The sequence below is a fragment of the Oncorhynchus keta genome, chromosome 22 (genome assembly GCF_023373465.1).
Source record: "Oncorhynchus keta strain PuntledgeMale-10-30-2019 chromosome 22, Oket_V2, whole genome shotgun sequence".
NCBI classification, from domain to species: domain Eukaryota; kingdom Metazoa; phylum Chordata; class Actinopteri; order Salmoniformes; family Salmonidae; genus Oncorhynchus; species Oncorhynchus keta.
The window spans coordinates 16,132,561-16,154,040 of NC_068442.1; the positions used below are offsets into that span (position 1 = coordinate 16,132,561).

The 21,480-nt window shown below is 41.8% G+C and overlaps 3 protein-coding genes across 3 annotated transcripts; 1 reads left to right on the forward strand and 2 right to left on the reverse strand.

The window, feature by feature from the left end:
• The first annotated feature begins 52 nt into the window (after positions 1–52).
• LOC118401129 (calcium and integrin-binding protein 1-like) lies at positions 53–2,620 on the forward strand. Its single transcript, XM_035798394.2, has 7 exons — positions 53–244; positions 630–664; positions 976–1,075; positions 1,576–1,729; positions 1,843–1,961; positions 2,182–2,270; positions 2,357–2,620. The coding sequence occupies exons 1-7, from the start codon at positions 194–196 to the stop codon at positions 2,376–2,378; spliced, it is 570 nt and encodes a 189-aa protein (XP_035654287.1). The 5' UTR covers positions 53–193; the 3' UTR covers positions 2,379–2,620.
• Positions 2,621–6,480: 3,860 nt separating this feature from the next.
• Positions 6,481–16,091, reverse strand: LOC118401131 (protein unc-45 homolog A-like). The gene is made up of 17 exons (XM_035798395.2): positions 15,917–16,091; positions 12,852–13,044; positions 12,572–12,747; positions 12,383–12,472; positions 12,105–12,272; positions 11,835–12,003; positions 11,559–11,729; positions 11,180–11,351; positions 10,670–10,970; positions 10,416–10,510; positions 10,180–10,321; positions 9,865–10,005; positions 8,619–8,746; positions 8,454–8,520; positions 8,243–8,356; positions 7,700–8,089; positions 6,481–7,566 (listed from the first exon to the last, which is right to left on the reverse strand). Exons 1-17 carry the CDS (start codon positions 15,938–15,940, stop codon positions 7,291–7,293), a joined length of 2,817 nt encoding a protein of 938 aa, XP_035654288.1. The 5' UTR covers positions 15,941–16,091; the 3' UTR covers positions 6,481–7,290.
• A 3,421-nt stretch (positions 16,092–19,512) lies between these two features.
• LOC118400749 (protein shisa-like-1a) lies at positions 19,513–21,381 on the reverse strand. Its single transcript, XM_035797754.1, has 3 exons — positions 21,278–21,381; positions 20,807–21,043; positions 19,513–20,309 (listed from the first exon to the last, which is right to left on the reverse strand). Exons 2-3 carry the CDS (start codon positions 21,013–21,015, stop codon positions 20,039–20,041), a joined length of 480 nt encoding a protein of 159 aa, XP_035653647.1. The 5' UTR covers positions 21,016–21,043; positions 21,278–21,381; the 3' UTR covers positions 19,513–20,038.
• Between the last annotated feature and the right edge of the window lie 99 nt (positions 21,382–21,480).

Below are 21,480 nucleotides of genomic sequence, written 5' to 3' on the forward strand. Positions count from 1 at the left end.
GCGATTTGTATTGAGGCACGTGATCGCCATCTGGCGGTGTGTTTGCGTGGAATATGTAAATCTTGTTACTATGGTATATTTCGTCGATTCAGAAAAGGGAAGTGGCCAGCTGCTTCGGAAAGTTATCGAAGCAGAAAGTGTTCTTTCTCTGAAGTTGGCTAGCTAATAACAAACAGAAGAAAAAAACAAAAACATGGGAACAACAGCAAGTCAATTAAGGAAGGATCTGCTCTCAGAATATCAGGTGAAATAAGACAGCTATCTAGCCAATGTAACGTTACACCACAAGTTGTTGGTCATTGTACTTTCTGGTAACGTGGTTAGGTTAACAAATAGCTTACTTAGTTAGTTAGTTAACGCGATATCTAAAAACTAACCAAGTTGTTTTTAGCCAGCTATTTAGTTATATCGTTTATGCCCTCATAAAGAGTCGCTGTTCGGCTTGAATTAATTGTCTTAAATTAATTCTCAAGTGTATTGTCAGTTTTTGATGACGTTGTTGGTAGGACAACTTCTTGAGCGCATTGCAAGTGACACGACACTGATAAAAGCAAGAAGTTGAGGCATAATTATATCAATTTGGAATGTGTGGTGTATTTGCAAATAATGCACCAACTCTTCCCCTCCAGGAGCTGACGTTTCTTACAAAGCAAGAAATTATTCTGTAAGTAACTAGCGTTTTTCCCCATTATTTCAATTCGCAGATGCTATTGTTGTCAATATCCTTTTTGATCATATAGTAAATATATAGGCTCCATCTTGCCAGTGACAAACTTCCTTGTCAACTTTAATCCTTACTTACGCAAAGTACTAAAGTCTAATTTACAAGGAAGTTTGACAGGCAAGATTAATTTACTGTAACTGTTTGAACGAGGTTGGAAAGGTTTGTCATTGTAAATCTATTGCGAAAGAGACTTGTTGAGCAATCAACATCCATACAGGCAGAGTGGAGGTTGTGATGCATGTTTTTTTTAGGGCACACAAGAGATTCAGTGAACTCCTCTCCAAAGAGGACAGAAACATCCCCACCCCGCGAGTGCCCATGGAGAAAGTCCTTTCACTGCCAGAACTCAAGGTGACAAGATTGCAATTAAAATTATACTAAATTACTAATACAGCGAGCAAATTATTTTTAGTAAAAAAAACATCTTAACAAATGTTTGATTTACTTTTGACTGCACTGGCCCTTCTCAAGGAACAATGTGGTTTTCCTGTGTTTTATATATATTTCCATACTGAGGTTGGGATAATATTGTGATAGTGATAATGCCTTTTTAGTGTAAGTTGTTTGAAAAGACTACCTGAAATGTCAGCCTGTTTTGGTGGGATGGAGTGTTGGCCTTTCCATGGTGACCTCACCAAGCAGTAAATTAGTTAGTAGTTTTACCCTCTCCACTCAGACCACCCTGACAGTCCTAGCAAAATTCTTGTTTGAGAGATTTCTCTTTGCTAAGAAAATATTTTTGGCCATTTGAATTTAAAACAGTAGGGTACTTATTGTTTGCCCAGAAGTGATTTGACAGAGAAAAATGTCAGCATTGGACTTAATGTTTATGTTCTGTCCCCACCCTTTAGTCCAACCCTTTCAGAAAAAGGATCTGTCACGTATTCTCAACATCTGATATGAAAGATGGAAGTCTCACCTTTGAGGACTTCCTTGATCTCTTGAGTGCCTTCAGTGATTCAGCTACACTGGAAATCAAGTCCCACTACGCATTCCGCATTTTTGGTAATACAATTGAGACTTTCTTAGGCCTGTATATGTATGTAGTGTATTCATTGTTGTCTGGCAGTTTGGGGGGCTGGTGAAAATGTTGTATTGGTATTGTTTTGTCTGTTCAGACTTTGATGATGATGGCACTCTGGATGGTGGGGACCTGGAGAAGCTGGTGAACTGTCTGACTGGTGAGACGGATGACACAAGGCTTACCACTGAAGAGATGAGGCAGCTCATCAGCAATGTGAGTTAACAGATTAAGGCCACTATTGCCTGGTTCTTTCCAATGTGGCACTGCCTCAGGGGAGACCATAAACTGGGAAGCTGTGGCAAATTTGAATACTGTCTCAACGCAGGAAATTGCATTGCTGAGTATGATCTATGGTCCTCTCACTGAGTCTACCTTTCAGGTCTCCGTTTGCAGTCTCCAAGGCTAAAACAAATACTTATTTACAATATTGCAGATTCTTGAAGAGTCTGATATAGACAAAGATGGAACTGTGAATCTGTCAGAGTTCCAACACGTCATCTCAAGGTCACCAGATTTTGTCAGGTCAGTACAAATCTGATTAGAATACTCTTCATAATTTCTTCATTGCACCTATGAGCCTCCCTCTAATGCTCTGTGTTGTTCTCTAGTTCTTTTAAGATTGTTCTGTGAAGTCGACAAATAAGATGCCAGGATATGGATGCCTTGGATTCTCTGTCCTATTAATACTCAGAAGATCTTTTTTTTTTCTCCATTGTAATAATATATATTTTTTGATTTTGCCTTAAATTCTTTGTAGATTAATATTTTCTATTATGTTTGATAATGTATTTTTACATAATGTATATGCGATAAGAGCCCTCTAACTGTGTTTTTTCAATCTAAATATCTAGAATAAAAGTAATCAAGTCTTAGTCACTGATTTTGTCATTTTAAAATTTTTAATTTATCTGAACAAATAACCATGAATAGTAGAGAGAGGAGGAAGGGAAGTGCTACTAAGGTACACGATAGTACATTTTGGTAGATAGAAGGTGCTCTTTGGTAAAAGGGGTAAATTGGTCATCAAAATAACAATGAATATTTTAAATAACCATGAATATCTAGTCCAGGGCTCTCCAACCCTGTTCCTGGAGAGCTACCCTCTTGTATGTTCACTCCAACCCTAGTTATACTGTAACTAACGTGATTCAGTTTATCAACCAGCTAATCATTAGAATCCAGTGCGATAGATTAGGGTTGGACTGAAAAGCTGCAGGACGGTCGCTCCAGTAACAGGGTTGTAAAAAGCCCTGATCTAGTCGATCAAAATATGCACTGTCCTTAGTGCTCAACTCTTACAGACAGTTTTTCCATTCCATGTAGTCCTTAGTTATAAAGGATATGTGTCAGGATGGAGAGGGGTCCTCTTTGATAACAGAAACAAAAGTGTTCCATGGCCCAAACACTACATCCACCACACGCAGCCTCTGGTTCTTGAAGAACTCTACTCATCTTGACTCGTCTGAGCTGCTCATAGTCCCCTGTCCCAGCTGGCCATATTCAGCTGAAACAGTGATACAAGCAGAGCTTGTAGCCGTGGTTATGAGGAAAGGCCATGTCTTTCCATTCCTGGATATGTATTGCACTTTGGAATTCATAATGACTTTATGCAATGCTTAGACCTACTTGAAGCCACCAAGAACAGGTGACATTTTCTAATCATTAATATTTTTTAAGCTTACCCCAGCCGCAAGTGTAGCGATCACCCGTACCAGAAAATTACATTAGAATATAATGTTATATTTCTAAATTAGCAGTTTGAGGACGCTGATGTGAAGGGCTCTTACTTGTGACTGCCGCAGTGTGGCGCGACCCACAGCTGATCTTACTGACCTCACATGAATGAGTGACCCTGGTGGATGAACACCTCGTTGCTGATCACCTCTTGATCTTCACATGTGCTGTCACCACCAAAACAGCATACAGCAGTCCAGGTAGACAACATAAATAATATATGTTCTACACTGAACAAAAATATAAACACAACCTGCAAAATGTTTGTCCCATGATTCATGAGCCGAAATAAGACCCTATAAATGTTCCATAGGCACAAAGTGTATTTCTCTCAAATTGTGGGCACAAATGTGTTTACATCCCTGTAAGTGAGCATTTCTCATTTGTCAAGATAATTCTTCCACCTGGCAGGTGTGGCATATCAAGAAGCTGATTTAAACAGAATGATTATTACACAGGTGCACCTTGTACTGGAGAGAATAAAAGGCCACTTGTGCAGTTTTGTCACAAGTTGAGGGATCATACATTTGGCATACTGACTGCAGGAATGTCCACTCAAGCTGTTGCTAGATAATTTAATGATAATGTCTCTACCGTAATCTGCCTCAACATCATTTTAGATAATTTGGCAATACTTCCAACCGGCCTCACAACTGCAGACCACGTGTGACCACAGCAGCCCAGGACCTCCACATCCAGCTACTTCACCTGTGGGACTGTCTTGAGACCAGCCACCCGGAAAGCTGATAATTGTGGGTTTGCACAACCGAATAATTTCTGTGCAAACTGTGAGAAACCGTCTTAGGGAAGCTCATCTGCTTGCTCATCATCCTCACCAGGGTCTTGACCTGACTGCAGTTCGCTGTTAAACGACTTCAGTGGGCAAATGCTTACCTTTGATGGCCACTGGCACTTTGGAGAAGTGTGCTCTTCATGGATGAATCCCGTTTTCAACTGTCCCGGGCAGATATGTGAGCGAGCGGTAATCTGCCTTTACCATCAATCCTATTAGCCAATGTTTTACCCGCACATTGACTCTGTACCGGTAACCCCTGTATATAGCATCGCAACTTATTTTACTGCTGCTCTTCAATTCTTTTTTTGTACTTAAGACTTATTTTTCTTAACTGCATTGTTGATTAAGGGCTTGTAAGTAAGCATTTCACTGTAAGGTCAGCGTGTTTTGTATTTGGCGCATGTGACAAATCAAATTTGATTTGAGATCTGTATTCCCAGTCATGTGAAATCAATAGATTAGGGCCTAATGAATTTATTTCGACTGACTGATGCCCTGTTACATAAACTGTAACCCGGTAAAATAATTGAAATGGTTGCATCTTGCCTTCATCAGAGAAAGCATCCGAGCGAGCGAAACAGCGCCCCTCTATATGTAGCCCGTGTATCTGATGCTCTGGACCCTGTAAAACCTAAATATTTAGCAATTGTTTTAGATGCCATTCCCTCAGGTGTTACTTTATTATTCAGGAATGTGACATAACCCTCAGCACATACCTACAATTAACCCTGTTGACCCAGCAATAGGAAAGTTTTGTTTTTCTTTTAGTCCCTTCAACAATAGAGCTATAAGAGCCTTGTTTCAACAGGATGTTGTATACTATACCTTATGTCATGCCTTATTAGAATGGTTTTATTTCTGTTGGGGAAAAAAAGTTTTGATGTTGCCACACACACACCTACTTATTAACAAGTATTCATAAATATTATCATGCCTACCACTATATGAAGTTTAAATATATATATAGTAATGACCACCCAGAAACAGCGTTGCAGCTTTTTTTGTTATTGTATTCATGTAATGGCTTAAATGTCTTTTGTATATTATTTCTATATACTTGTTTCCAATTTGTTAAACATTAGCACATTTGTTAAACATGCTATGCTACTAGCGTCGTACCATGAATATGCAAAGCCATCTGGAGAACTCTAAACGTTTTCGGGATGTCACATGTCTTACTTACTCATAACTTAAGCATTACGAAATGTATATTCGATCAACTAAACCTCACGTACCAAATAATCATTTTTGGTTGACGAAATTCGACACTCATTGAACTCCATTCTAAACAATGAAAAAAACGCCACCTGCTGGAGGGAGACACATTTTCCGCTGTTGGGCCTCTTTCTCTGGTCTAGACAAAGGGGCCAGGGTTCGGGTCTAGAAGCACGATTTCGACTGCTCCTACACATTTGCTTCAGTACTTCGGTTTAACTAACGCCCGGCCCAGAAATACAATTTTCATTGACGGCCACATAGAGAAGTCAGATTTGAAAACCAAGACACTTTAGTCATCACCTTTGTGCACAAAGCATCCATTGAATTATTCCCCCATAAAATTGCTGAGGGAGATTTTATTCCATCACTCGCAACCAAAGATATTTTATATTCATCCAATATCTGCCATGTTTTTGGATAACATCACGAGGTCTGTGCGCATGTGATGTTGGTCCAATGCTGGTCCAATTCATGCCAATGACTGGAACGAATTGCAAATATCAATGAAGCTGGAGACTTACATCTCCCTCACTAAATTTAAGCATCAGCTGTCAGAGCAGTTTACCGAACACTGCACCTGTAAATAGCCCACCCAACTACCTCATTCCCCAAGTTGTTACTTATTTTTGCACCCTAGAATCTCTACTTGCACATCATCTGCACATCTATCACTCCAGGTTTAATGCTAAATTGTAATTATTTTGCCACACCTCCCTAATCTTACTACAGTTGCACACACACTGTACATAGATCTTTCTATTATGTTATTAACTGTACATTTGTTTATCCCATGTGTAACTCTTTTGTCGCACTGCTTTGCTTCATCTTGGCCAGGTCGCAGTTGTATACGAGAACTTGTTTTCAACTGGCCTACCCGGTTAAATAAAATAAAAAATAAACCCGGATATAGGTCCGTGAATCGGCATATGTGAACATGAGTAGATGACCTTAAACAATGGGCAAACAAGTCTCGTACCTCAGTGGTCTCGATGCAGTCTTTAGTGATGAAAACATTTGATACAATGGATTAGTTCATGAATAATCACTGACTTTACATAGCAACAGTTTTTGTCCGCCAGCCTTCTAACTGGGTCATGCTGGTTGTTTAAAAACAACCAAGACATTGGAAATGTAGTGGAAAAAGAAAAAGCAAATAAAAACAATGATCCATATGAGGTGCAAGTAAATCATAACATACATATTGTGTTGCAAACATTAAGGAAATACATGTATTGGAATATAAAAGTCAATAGACAAGTACAGCAAGATAAAGGAATGACTTGTGATGAATGCATGAAGTACTATATTTGGTTGTTTAAGTTGTGTTACTCTTGTTGGCTATGCATTGTGCCTCTAGCATCAAACAGAATCATCCATGAGTGGAAGGTGGCACATCAGTTGAAGCATGTATGTGTCCTCTTTAGCCCAGGACTGGGAGATCTGTTTTGATTGAAAGAGATTGGTGTGCTCAAATGTTTGTAGAGACAAAAGGTCATTGGGTGGCAGTTTGAAAAGGCATATATATACTTGAAGGAAAAGGCTGCTAATTCTTTTGATTAAAACATAATATTTAGGTGAGTGCAGGTTTTTTCCTTCAAGATTCATTATGAACATTCACCAACTCCAAGCATATCAGCCCTCAAACTGAAACCAGCAAAGCCTACTGCCCTCAAACACCAAAACCGCTTGCCTCCTATTCTACTAAACACACCTCACACAGAACAGCAGTGGAACAATCATCTTAGGTCTTTTCTCCTGTAGCATCACACACACACACACACTTCCATACTGTCCTCAGGGCTCATTTCCTTCTCCCCCTTCCTCTGGCTTCTTGATGATGCCGTACTCAATGGCTTTATCCAGGCAGTGCTGTGCTGCTCTGGAGATGGAGCTCTGCTCTGTGGATTTAGCCAGGACGGAGAGGATCTCCAGCGCCTCGCTCTCCATCAGCGTCTCGGCCAGGCTCTTCTCCGCCTGCATTAGATTCAGCATGACCACCACTCCACGGTGACGCAGCTCCAAGCTGTCACTAAGCAACAGGGCCTGAAGGATCTCTAGCCAGTGACTGGTCTGGAATCAGAGTGAGGGAAGTAATGTCAAACTCTGGACAGAAATAGTAAAGGAAAGTTGTCTGGTACAGTATATTCAATTGAACCTATGTGTGTGTGTGTGTATATATATATCTCGAGGGAGGATGCATCACCGTTCCAGGGATGCGGGCACACAGCTCAGGCTGCTCTGCAGTCAGCATGGCCAGGGTTCCAGCTGCAGCTTTCCTCAGCCTCTCATCTTCCTCTCCACTGTAGAGCACCAGCAGCTTCAGACGGTCATTCCCCGTGGCCACGTAGAGCTGCTGCACCTCAGTGCTCAGGACCAGGTTACACATGCACTCTGTGGCTGCAGCGCGGACCAGCTCGTGCTCCTCAAACATGTAACCCTCTACCTTGGGTACAGCTTTCTCCTTGATGATCTTCTGTCTGAGCCGCTCGCTGATACCAGCCAGGTTGGTGAGGGCCATGAGAGACTCAAAGTTCTGCAGCAGGGTGCAGTCTAGGGTGAGCAGACTGACCAGGGGACGCACCACCTCATAGATCTACACACACACACGAGAAAGGAATCAGGGAGTTTACATGAGAGCACCACCATGGATTGAAATCTGAACAGGCTCAGCAATATCTTATTACTAGATCTTCACACAAACATATTTATTTCTCATCAGTGGAGCAGGATAGGGCGTTTATCTCACTCTCTCCCCAGGGAAGGCTATCTCTGGGTTGGATGTGATGGTGATCTTGGCAAGGGCCTGTGCTGCCTTGGTCTTCCCGACGTCAGTACTCTCAGACACCAGAGGGAGAAGGGCCTGGCAAGACAGCATCATTAAATGCATTTTACTGGTCAATTAAATCAAGTAAGAAAGGTGGTGTGTTTAGACATAACTGACGTGAGGATGGTCTCACCTTTCCTCCACCCTGTGCCACCACTGTGCCCCTGTCCTCCTGCCTCTCCACCAGAGCCAAGAACACCCTGCAGAGAAAGATACACACAGGGGGAAAAGACTGCATTGTTAATGGGGAGGAAAGAGTATTATTAGGCTAGAGCCAGGGAAGATAAGACAGACAAACCTGGCGATGCACTCCCTGCAGGTCTCAGTAAGGGCGGGACTCTCCTGTTTCCCCATGCACACCAGAGCAGACACCACACCTGCCTCCAGCAGCTTCATCAACCTCTTCTCCACAAACGAGTGAGCGTCCTGAAACAGACAGTCAGTGGGGCAATCTCTTCGCTATCTTGGTCAGTTACTCTATTGGCCAGTTCTCTCTTAATAAAGGATGTCTTTGACCTCAATGGGACTTATTGGTTTAAAAGGTTTAAGTAATAAAATAAAATCTGGGACAAGAGCTGATAAAAATAACCTAATTAGAGGAATATTCCGTGTCGAGACTTGGGGTGTAACGGTTCACCAAACCCACGCTTCGGTACATATCACTGGTCGATTCAGTTTCAGTACAGGAGGAAAATAAAATGCCATTCATAATGTTCCTGGCATGGTCTGTTGTGACAGGATTGTTATGTTGGGCCTTTAAAGTTTACACTGCTGCTGCGTTTGTAACCATGTGGGAGGTGGGAATTTACCAGTTGTGAAGTCGTAAATACCAGTTGGAGTCATTCATGTGATTTGAACTCTAATGCGACGTCAACCATGAACTAAAAAGTACAGCTATTATGTTTAAACAAAATTTGAATTCAAAAACCACATTAGATTGTTTTTTCTAAATAATATTTTGTAACATTTAACTGCCGAAAATGCTGTTATAGGACAATTTCCTTAGTTAGTGACATCAGAGGTCACCATATGGAAGAAGTGGGTGCTCAGGATGATAAACGACTTTCCCACTAGTAATTACCAGTTGGAGGACCGTTCACGTTATATCCACAACTCTCTGTCCATCGTTGTTGTAATCTACTGGGAAGCCAAAATTTGAACAAACTGGAGATTTAAACGATGATGGAGGATCCTCCATTTCTGGTTTATCGACCCCACCGGAGAAATAGCTCCCGGGTGCACCTCACAAAAGGACAGTTTGAAATGCGGCAATTAAGATTTCATTTTTTCACATTGGCTCTGTTTTAATATCCTTAAAATGTTTTCCAGCTCAGATTTACTCAAGAGACATGGCCTAGTGTTTTTATTTGTTGTAATGTATTCATTCGGGTTCACAATGAGAACTGAACCGAGGTCCCAGTACTGACCGGTTTGGTACTAATACGTGTACCATTACACCTCTAGTCGAGACCCAGTGATTAGTGAGGTTTGGATGTCTAGAAGTACCTTTGGGTAACACGGCCCTGACACACACAGTGCAGTACCTTGGGGTGTTCCTCTGGTACATGCTGTTTAGCATACTTGGCCAGCTCCACCATCTGAGGGTCAGGCTTGTCCACATCATAGCTGTTAGTACAGTTCACCAGAGTAGAGCCCACTGCAAACAGTACAGTCTTATCCTCTGACTGTAGGGACACAATACACCGCCATCAGACATCACATCACATCAAATGAAATGACTAGTTACCATTACATCTCTAAGGGAGGCTGGGAGGAACATATAGCCTCATGATATAAAAAGTCACGATGTAACAATCATATTGGCTGATTTTACTTTGATATTGGGGGGGTAAGCTTACCTTAGCTAGCTGAAACATTGCCTGCAGGGCATTCCTGTCCTCAACTAGGTCCTCCTTTACGTCAGCGTCGAAGGTGAGGTAGGCCAGGCCCTCAATGGCCCACCGCCGAGACGTTGGGGGGAGAGACTCGTTACACAGCCACCTGGGACAGGAAGAGGTACATCATCTGACTGGTTCTATAATAACAAGCTACATTTTAAGTTACACACTTTGAAAAAAAAACACAGGTCACATACTTCCTGCACTGTTTGGCCAGTTTCAGTGTGGATCCCTCAGCAAACTGCTTCATGCTGAAATCTGTCCCCCCAGCTGAGCCCAGCTTACACAAACCCTGTAAAACACACATACTTTTTCAGTTGTCACTAGTTATTTCAATGTTTTTTTGTTATTCCAATGGGACAATTGGCCTAGTGTGTTGGGAGTTTAGCTGAACCATAGACAATATAACAATTGTATAGTATTGTTCTATAGCTATTGGCTGAACCCTCACCACTAGCGCTCGAACACGTATCTGGTCGTTCTCACTCTTCTTGTAGAGGTCCTTGAGCAGTGCCACGCCATTGGCTGTGATGAACGAGGCCCTCTTGGCCTTGCCTGCAGCGTGGATCAGAGCCTCCACCGCCACCTGCTGGTGACACACAACCTCCGAGGCACACAGAGAGATGACCGCATCCATCATACCCGACATCTCCAGGGTCCTGTTGCCCACGTCGCTGGGTCCTTGCAGAAGCACAGACACAGTCTGAATGGCGCGCAGCTTACTCTCCAGGCCGGGGCGGCCAAAGTGATGCCTGCACAGAACAATAGCAGTAAAGGTATCAGAGTAGTTCTCTCACACACACACACACACACACACGCAGATTGTTTGGATTTGTACCGACAATGAAAATAAAAAGATGTTCACAATTCAATAACCTACAAGACATGACGATGCAACCTGGTGGGAGACACAATCACAATCAACACAGACTAGAAAATCAAGACAGGACCAAACACTCACTGGACATATTCCTCGCAGAGTTTATTGAAGTTCTCCCTCTCGGCATCACTCTTCAGGTCATCATAGAGTTTGCTGAGGAGCACAGAGCAGCTCATGTGGGAGTTGTCTGTGAGAGGAGGTCCCTCAGACATCTCAGGGACCGTTCCTGCTACCTCTAGGATCTTCTTTAGCCCTGCACAGGAGAGAACAGAGATATGGTTGATATAATACCTCGACTTATTTACATGTACATCGGATTCAAAATACTATACAATACTGTGTGAGCCTCATCTGCATGACAGAATGGCTGCATCCACCAAAGAGGAAAATACAACATGCTCTGTTTCTACCATACCCTGGTCTCTACCATACAGTGTGAGGAAGTTAGTCTGTCTCTTACCCTGGTCTATGACCCACAGTGTGAGAGAGTTGTCTGGGTTCCTCTGGGACTTGCGGGGCACCTGTTTGACCAGGAGGTTGATGGCGCTGTCTCGGCCCGGCCCGGACACACTGCTCACTGGCATCATCTCCACCAGGTGGCGCAGCATGGAGCGCAGCTCGCGAGACGGCTCTGTACGGCACACACACACAAGTATATTTAAGTCAGTCACCTTTCTTTTCTATCTCCGTGTTATCGAGAAGCCACAACCTGTAACCGGAAGACATGTCATCTCACCAGGCAGTATGGCCTCGTCCTTCCCTCTGATCTCCCTGTTCATGCCCTCTGTCAGGGCCTCGAACATCACCTGCAGCAGGTGACAGGCAGCCAGGGACACAGCAGACGCCCCAGAGCCCATCACCCCACACAGCTGCTCCATGCCCAGCTCGTTCACTATGGCCATGGTCTGGAGAATATGGTCATGGTTGAATGCAATGTCGCTAGATTCTTTATTTAAATCATGTCTAGTGTTTCATATGGAGAAACACAGATATGACCAATACTTACTCTGGACTGATGGCCAGTACACAGGCCAACCAGGGTCCTGAGAGCAGACAGGACCACCTCCTCCTGATTGGAGCCCAGCAGACTTTGGATCAGCTTCACCCCGTCGTTACGGAAGATCTGCTCGGCTCCCGCCTCCTCACGAGACAGCACCACCAGGTTCTGAGCAGCCTGCCATTGAGAAATAGATCACAAGGTGTAAGGTTCATCAAAGCTGAAAACATGCCAGAGTGCGCTTTTGTGTAGTCAGTGTTTATGTGTGTATGGTGTGATTGTTTTACCTTCTGTCTGTCCAAGGGCTGTGCTGAGGGGTCCAGGAGGAGAGAGAACATCTGCTGAACGCGAGCATCTGTGGAGGACATCTGAACTGACTACAAGGGAGAGAAAATAAATCCTCATTATGGCCTTGGACCTCCTGGGTACATTGTAGAGACTTCATCAGAACTACATAGTCTCTGCTGGCTCGTCACCTTTTTCTGGCTCTGTGCTCCCAGCAGTCTGAGCATCTCCTTGAATGTGTTGTTTGTGGGCTCCATCTGTGCACACCTCTGAGCGTCCAGAAACGCTTCGTTCAGACGACCCAGCTTCTGCAGGGCCTGTGCCCGCCGGAACCTGGCTTTCACATCACCAGGGTCAGCATCAAGAGCTGGAGAGAGAGAGAGAGAGAAACACTACTTTGTCAAATGTAGTATATATTATTTTTTCATTGGTGAATGACAACATCAACAGGTTTGTTCTGCACTCTCCCACCTTTGGAGGCATCAGCCTCAGCCTTGGTGTAGTCCTCTAGCTTGAGGTAGCAGGCGGAGCGGTTGCGGTGCAGGACAGCACTCTCCGCCTGGCTGTGGCTCAATTTGAGAGCCTTGGTGTAAAAGCACAGAGCTCCCTGCATGTCCCCTGCATTGAACAGGGTATTCCCCTCTTCCTTCAGGGCACCAGGGTCCTGGATCAAAGATGTACAGATAGTGGGCACAATACTGTCGTGATCATCATATTATTATTATATTATTATCATCCAACTTCTCTCCACAATATTATGGTCATATGGAATATACGGTACCAGTTGTAGCCCTGAAAAGCTATCTACCTTCTTCCCATCTCGTGTCATCTGGAGGCACTTTGCCTCAATAAAGAGTGCCTCCCTTCAGGTGGTCCTTTATTTCTTTCAATTTCTGAAACGCCTGTGGTAACTCCCTTCACCCACTGCCATCCAGCATGCTACTCTCAACCACACGTTTACATACAGTACCAGTCAAACATTTGGACACACCTACTAATTCCAGGGTTTTTATTTATTTGTACCATTTTCTACATTGTAGAATAATAGTGAAGACATCAAAAATATGAAATAACACACATGGAATCATGTAGTAACCAAAAAAAAGTGTTAAATCAAAATATATTTTATATTTGAGATTCTTCAAAGTACCCACAGCTTGGCATTCTCTCAACCAGCTTCATGAGGTAGTCATCTGGAATGCATTTCAATTAACAAGTGAGCCTTGTTAAAAGTTCATTTTTGTTATTTATTTCCTTCTTAATGCGTTTGAGCCAATCAGTTGTGTTGTGGCAAGGTAGGGGGGTATACAGACGATATCCCTATTTGGTAAAATGCCAAGTCGATATGTCTCGAATAAGCAAAGACAAATGACAGTCCATCATTACTTTAAGACATGAAGGTCAGTCAATTCAGAAATCCAACATTAAGTACTTTGAAAGTTTCTTCAAGTGCAGTTGCAAAAACCATCAGGCAGTATGATGAAACTACACCACCCGGGACACCTACACCACCCGATGTCACAGGAAGGCCATAAAGATCATCAAGGACAACAACAACCCGCGTCACTGCCTGTTCGCCCCGCTATCATCCAGAAGGCGAGGTCAGTACAGGTGCATCATCAAAGCAGGGACCGAGAGACTGAAAAACAGCTTCCATCTCAAGGCCATCAGACTGTTCAATAGCCACCACTAACATTGAGTGGCTGCTGCCAACATACTGACTCAACTCCAGCCACTTTAATAATTGGATTTGATGGAAATTGATGTAAAAATTTATCACTAGCCACTTTAAACAATGCCACTTAATATAATGTTTACATACCCTACATTACTCATCTCATATGTATATACTGTACTCATTTAAACTGCTGCATCTACTGCATCTTGCCATCTTTATGTAATACATGTATCACTAGCCACTTTAAACTATGCCACTTTATGTTTATATACCCTACATTACTCATCTCATATGTATATACTGTACTCTATACCATCTACTCCATCTTGCCTATGCGGTTCGGTACCATCACTCATTCATATATCTTTATGTACATATTCTTTATCCCTTTACACTTGGTAGTAGTTGTGGAATTGTTAGGATAGATTACTCGTTGGTTATTACTGCATTGTCGGAACTAGAAGCACAAGCATTTCGCTACACCCGCATTAACATCTGCTAACCATGTGTATGTGACAAATCAAATTTGATTTGATTTTGAAGAAGGGGAGTGGTGGAGTGCAGCATCAGATGACCTGGCTTCCACAATCCCCCGACCTCAATCCAATTAAGATGGTTTGGGATGAGTTGGACTGCCAGGTGCTCAGCATTTGTCAGAACTCCAAGACTATTGGAAAAGCATTTCAGGTGAAGCTGTTTGAGAGAATGTCAAGAGTGTGCAAAGCTGTCATCAAGGCAAAGGGTGGCTACTTTGAATAATCTCAAATATAAAATCTATTTTGATTTGTTTAATCAAAATATTTTTTGGTTACTACATGATTCCATAGTTTTGATGCCTTCACTACTATTTTACAATGTAAAAAGTAAAGAAAAACCCTTGAATGAGTAGGTGGTTGCAAACTTTTGACTGGTACTGTACATGGTTAGATGCAAATGTAGAGTAACTGTACTAACTAGTGGTGCATGGCCCAGCTCTTGTTCATAATGGTAAGTAAAAATACTGATAAAATGTCAAATTGCCAGAATAAGACCAAATGCATATAGGTATTGTCGTAGTAGCATGTGGTTAAATCTTCAATCTGTGGATGAACCTAAATAGCTAACAGTCAGATTCATTAGGCTGTAATACACAATTAATTTGTACATATGATAAACTAATGACTGCAACACCGTGTACATTTTTCTTACAAACCAGAATGTTGAATAAAATGACATTTCAACTTACTCTACAGGTTGTCCATGGTGTTTGTCCTTCAGATGGCCGAGACCAAATATCCATAGGAAAGTATTATTTACCCTACATTTTATTGCACCGGTAGTGAAGTTGACATGTCAGGGTTAACCATACTTTCCTGTGGATATTTCCTCTCAAATATCGAGCAGCTGAAGGACAAGCCGCACAGCCAACAGGTAGAGTAAGTTGAAATGTCATTTTATTCAACATTCTGACTTGTAAGGAATATTTACACGATATTGTGTAGTTTCAATCTGTATTACAAATCAATGGTGTATTACAGCCTGCTGAATCAGACTAAACAGTAAGCTAACGTTGCCCCAGTATATGTGCGTTAGGTATCGACAATGTGCATTTTTCGGTTGCTTGTAAATGTTTATTTATACTTTTTTTTTTTTAGAAGTACATACCGGCCGTATTTTCTGAGTAACGAACATATTTTGACAACCCTTTCAGCCCTCTAGATATGCTGCATTCAAATAAATCGGAAATAGGAAACTCAGACATTCCCGACCAACACATTTGTGGAACAGTACGTGAACGCAGCTAGTGGGAAGCTAACGTTACCTAGCTAAGAAACCCACAGAGCAATAGGACTCAACTCTGCTACTGGCGATCTCTTACCTTTTCCTTCCCGTTTACACTCATGACTTCCTTCTCTGGCCGATATACTCTGACGATAAATGAGACTCTTCTCACTGCATATGTGTTTCTTTATTTAATTGATTTCTCTGCTTTTACAGGCGCTAGTTTGTGACAGTACTTTATGAAGTTCTTCCTGTGGGTGCACGATGATGACGATTATGGAGTGGCCCCTCCCTCTACACATGGTCCATGACCAAATAAGGCAGAGAATCTCTATACGCTTTCACACTTGCCCGTTTATCTCTTAAGCGCTTTATTTGGTTACATTTTCATTGCAGGTATGTTATGAATTGGACCAGTAGTCCTACTGTCAATGGTTTTTACATAGGGACTGATAAAGTGAGTGCAAAGCATCTGAACAAGGCCTAACCTCAAGATGTGACATTATTACATTACTATTACATTACTATTCATTAAAAAAATTAAGCGCTATAATATAGGGATATGTAGTTGTCTTTTTCAAATGAAATACAGATCAAAGCCCGGTGCCTTACTAAATCCATTAAGTGATAAAAAATAACAGAATCCTGCAGGAAAACTACGGAACAAAAATATAAACGCAACAATTTCAACAATTTTACTGAGTTATAGTTCATCATGTAAGGAAACCAGTCAATTGAAATAAATTAATTAGGCCCTAATCTATGGATTTCACATGACTGGGCAGGGGCGCAGCCATGGGTGGGCCTGGGATGGCATAGGTCCACCCAGTTCAGAGCAAGGCCCACCCACTGGGGAGCTAGGCCCAGCCACTCAAAATTTGTTTTTCCCCACAAGAGGGTTTTATTACAGACAGAAATACTCCTCGGTTTCATCAGCAGTCCGGGTGGCTGGTCTCAGATGATCCTGCAGGTGAAGTAGACAAATGTGGAGGTCCTGGGCTGACGTGGTTGGTTACATGTGGTCTGCGGTTGTGAGGCCAGTTGGACATACTGCCAAATTCTCTAAAATGACATGGAGGTGGCTTATGGTAGAGAAATGAACATTCAATTATCTGGCAACAGGTCTGGTGGACATTCATGCAGTCAGCATGCCAATTGCACACTCCCTCCAAACCTATAGTCCCTAGCACAGGGTGCACCCGTGTAATGATTATGCTGTTTAATCAGTTTCTTGATATGCCAAACCTGTCAGGTGGATGGATTATCTTGGCAAAGGAGAAATGCTCACTAACAAGGATGTAAACAAATGTGAGTACAACATTTGAGAGAAATAAGCCTTTTGTGCATATGGAAAATGTTGGGGATCTTTTATTTAATCTCCTGAAACATGGGACCAACACTTTACATGTTGTGTTTATATTTTTGTTCAATATATTTATTTATCGTTTTTTTTTGTATGTGACAGTTCGAATATGAGGAGGTTTTCACGATCCTCAATGTCCCAACTAGCCCAACTCCCGTTATAACAAACACAAAGACTAAGGTTGTGAACGTTACATGGAGAAAGTTGGATCTCTCTTAAATTAAAACGGATGGCCCACCATTCATTAAAATATATTTTACCTAAACCCTCCCTGAACTATTGAAACAAAAACGTAACCCTGCCCTATACTCAAAATAATAATGAAAACAAAGTGGATATGTCTACTGTTTACACTCACTTCTTGGACAGACCAGAGCCTTGGGTATGCCGTTTTAGAAACGGTTCTTTGTCCTGTATGCATTACATGGCAACGCAGGAGTTTTGATAGAGCACATGGCTGTGGGCCAGCCAGAAGGTTATGGGTTCCGTACCATCGTGGACAAGAGTAGGGGTGGAAATGTACTTTATAGTAAAAGCATTGCAGGAATCTATCATCGTATTTGCAGTTCCGAGAAACAAATGGCCTTCTATAAAAACATTTCATCCAATTCTGCGTAAATTTGCATATTGGGCATAATCTTTTTTAATATCAAACAATTTACCAAAATTACAGGCGAAGAATGGACAGGGTGGTAGGGCTATGTGTTCGTCTTATCATATTTCCCCAATGTCAAATCAATGGGACTCGTTTGCAACAAAACGGTCACTGTTTGAAAATAAGTATATCTGAGACGTCATTAGAAATCAGAGCATGGTACAGTACCTTCAACAGTTAGGTCCTACCTTTCTACCCCAGACAGAGAAGGCCTAACGACACAGAAAAATGTAAGGTTAACCTAACAAGAGGTCACACGTGTTTCCTAAAAGCTGTCTGCGTTTAAACATATTCTATTGTACAGAAAGTACAATCATTTGATAGACCGAATTAGATTACTTCCCAAGAAAATTATTTTTTTGTCTCCTCATGTATAGAAGGTTGTAACTCAGCCTCTTAATGTCAAAGAAATGAAACAATGACATTCCCATATCCATCAGAGTCACGTCTTTCGCGGGTATTCTACAGCTTGTTTCTAGCATAAAGCATCACCGACCAAAGCGCTGTTATCATTTCATATAATCGGATCCGTTTTATTTTATTCTAAATCTATAAACTAACAAGGGATAGACCTGTGCTTTTTGAAATGTTCTTCATTCAAAAGTAGGCATATGTCATACCCCTCAATTCGAGTCTTGGTTTTAACTTAACAGCCTTTCACTGAAAGCCTGGAGAAAGGCTATTTTCACTGACATGGAGGTAGGCTGTTAAAAGAGTACGTGGTGGGTGGAGGAATTGACTGACACATCTATGGATATAGCAGCCTGTAGCCTAATTTTGTCTGTCAAACAGGTAGCCCTATCTTTTACTTCTTAAATGTGAAGAAATAGGCTCCAACACAAATACTTTTTTTTTAGTAAAGTCTAATTAAAATGAACACTTTTGAATTATGCTTATTTCCAGCGTCCATTCCCGATCGATTGTGCTGCGACTGCTGCTTCAAGGTTCAGAACCCCAATGTAAATTACTTGAATCTGGATTATTGTGAGGTCAATAACTCAGATAAATAGCCTACATCATGGGCAACAAACATATTGTTTTTAATAAAATAAATTATAGTATAGAAAGCTATCAAAGTTTACCGGTAGTCCTCATTTTCGCGCAATCCTTCTCATAGGCAAGTCTATGCTTAGGATGTGCATTTTTTGGACTAAGCCTAATAGATCATTTTTGAAAGAAGCCTTTGACTGTCCTGCTCTGCTCTTGCTAAAACACGTTTTTGGCTGTGCTGTGTAGGCCTATTGTGGCAGTTCAGGAGGTCAGGGGGGCTCAGGATTGGAATATACATTGCAGTGTGTACTGCAGCCTAGTTGTATTTACACTATCCCAGCAGCTATTATTAGAAATATAACTTTGGTCTGTGCTTCTCCGATAATGCACTTCGTAGCCTATAGATCATTTTATTGAGACCACACTAAATAGCCTATAGGCACACTTGATATTGCATGCCCATCAGAGAATCAGAGATGAGGGGCAGCATCTGGCACACATCAATATATAGCCTAATAAGCAACTTATTCTAAAACACTGAGAAATATTGACATTTCATCAATTACAAATTATATGACCCTCCAATTCACTGAAATTGAAAAAGCATGACCCTCCCCCCCGTTTTACTCCAGGTAATCATTCTGAAAATGTAGATTCATCCCTAAATAAAAAGATTCACCAAGTATTGATTTTATTAGAGCTGCAATGTTAACTTTTATTTAGTATAAAGCATTGTATTTCATTATGATAAGGATGACAAAAGACAGACCATAGATATCATACAGTATCATCTAATGTTCCATACATTTACCTGAAGTAGACACCCAATGCAGGGCATTATGAGCCCTCTTGCTCAGTATAGAGACAAAGTAGTTTACTGATTCACTGTATATCCTAATAAATCTGGTGCTGATGGGAATAAATGTACCTATTAAAACTATACACATTGGAAATATACAAGCAAAACCATAAGATATCTTATGATCACTCATTATCCCTATATACTCTGGTGTGATCCATATGCACGAAAACACCCTGTTATGCCATAGTGTATGTATGTTATCCAGTTTTTTGTTGTTTTAAATTGATGGTCATCAAGGTATTCAAATGCTCAAATGTAGAACTTGGCATGGACATTTCTCCCCTAGGACACTCTCAGTCTTTAATGGGTCAGCCAAATTGCCTCACTGTTGTCGGTGTCCTCTGTTACCTTAGAGACAAGAGGAGTCTTGAGGGATCTTGTGCTCACCTAGGACTTGTGAGTCCCTCCCATTGCCATGGTAGCAGTAGAGCTGCTGCTGTGTCTTGTTGCTGTACGGGAAGAGGAGGCTAGAGATCCAACGGGGACACGTGACATGCCTCGTAAGAGCTGCCGTTACTGAAAGACCCCGCGCACGACAGAACCATAGGAAGTCCACAAGCATCAGGACCAGTACCAAGGACCCATAGAGCAGAACCACAGTCTGGAACAGGGACCTGTAGCTGTATTGTAATCAAAACAGAAAGCTCTCATGAAGAACTAGAGCCAAGCTTTCCAGTGGTCAATGACTATGATGCTTCCATGAAAGTCATTTTTGCAGACAGTGCCCAAAGTTTAGGATAATAATTTGATTTGATCAGTTTCCCACAAAAAATAAAATAAATAAACATCCATAACAACAATGCAAAAATAACAACACAGGAAATATCAATATGATCAAAGCCCATAAGTGTTCCAAGGCTGAAATGAGTCACAAACAACACCATCTGTCTCTAATATATTCCTAACAGCTTGTTTAATGAATTATTGAAGTGTCAGTTTTGCTTATATTTCCACAAAAGCAACAAGTATAGGGTGTGAAGTATGTTGTATCAACCAAAAAGCCTACCATACGCTCACTCAATCTAAGGAAAAACACAACATAAATGCTGGATAGAAAGTTCTGCTCTCCTAGGGTAGCCATACTAGCCTACAGGTTTAGGTGAGTATGGTTACTAACCTGTAAACAGGTTCTTTGGAGTTCACTCTGGTCCCTGTCTGACTGCTGTTCATGCTATTGTGGTACTGGGAACGTGGGCAGCACTGTTTGAGCCCCAAACCCTCTCCCAGCCAGCAACAGAAGGACAGGTCAGGGGGGTCAGAGAGGCGGGGACAGTGGAACCCTGTGTGGTGACCACCCCAGTGGTCAGAGTAGGCCTCACACAGCATAGCTCCACACCCTACTTCATTAGGATTTCTGCCAATAGTTTCATATAAGATATGTAAGACAATTGTTAGTTACAATTGTTAGTAATAGGTGACTTAATTAATATTACAAATTAAATCAATCACATTTTATTTGTCACATGCTTCGTATACAACAGGTGTAAACTATCAGTGAAATTCTTACTTACAGGTCCTTTTCCAACAAGGCAGAGTTAAAGATAAAGAGGATTTAATTAAGATAGAAGGATAAAGTGGAGAGCCTTACCTGGTTTAAGTCCACAGTATTCCCCTGCCTGTGGTTTGTGCTTCGTGTGGCTTATGTATGATGTAGAGCAGGAAACTTACCTGGCATTCCACAGGGAATGCTCACCTAGGGATCTGCTTGTAACATGGCAAAACCTTGCATGTCCTGTTTACCTCCCTATCTGGTCCCTTATCATCCCTACATTCTTTATCCAAACCTTCCTC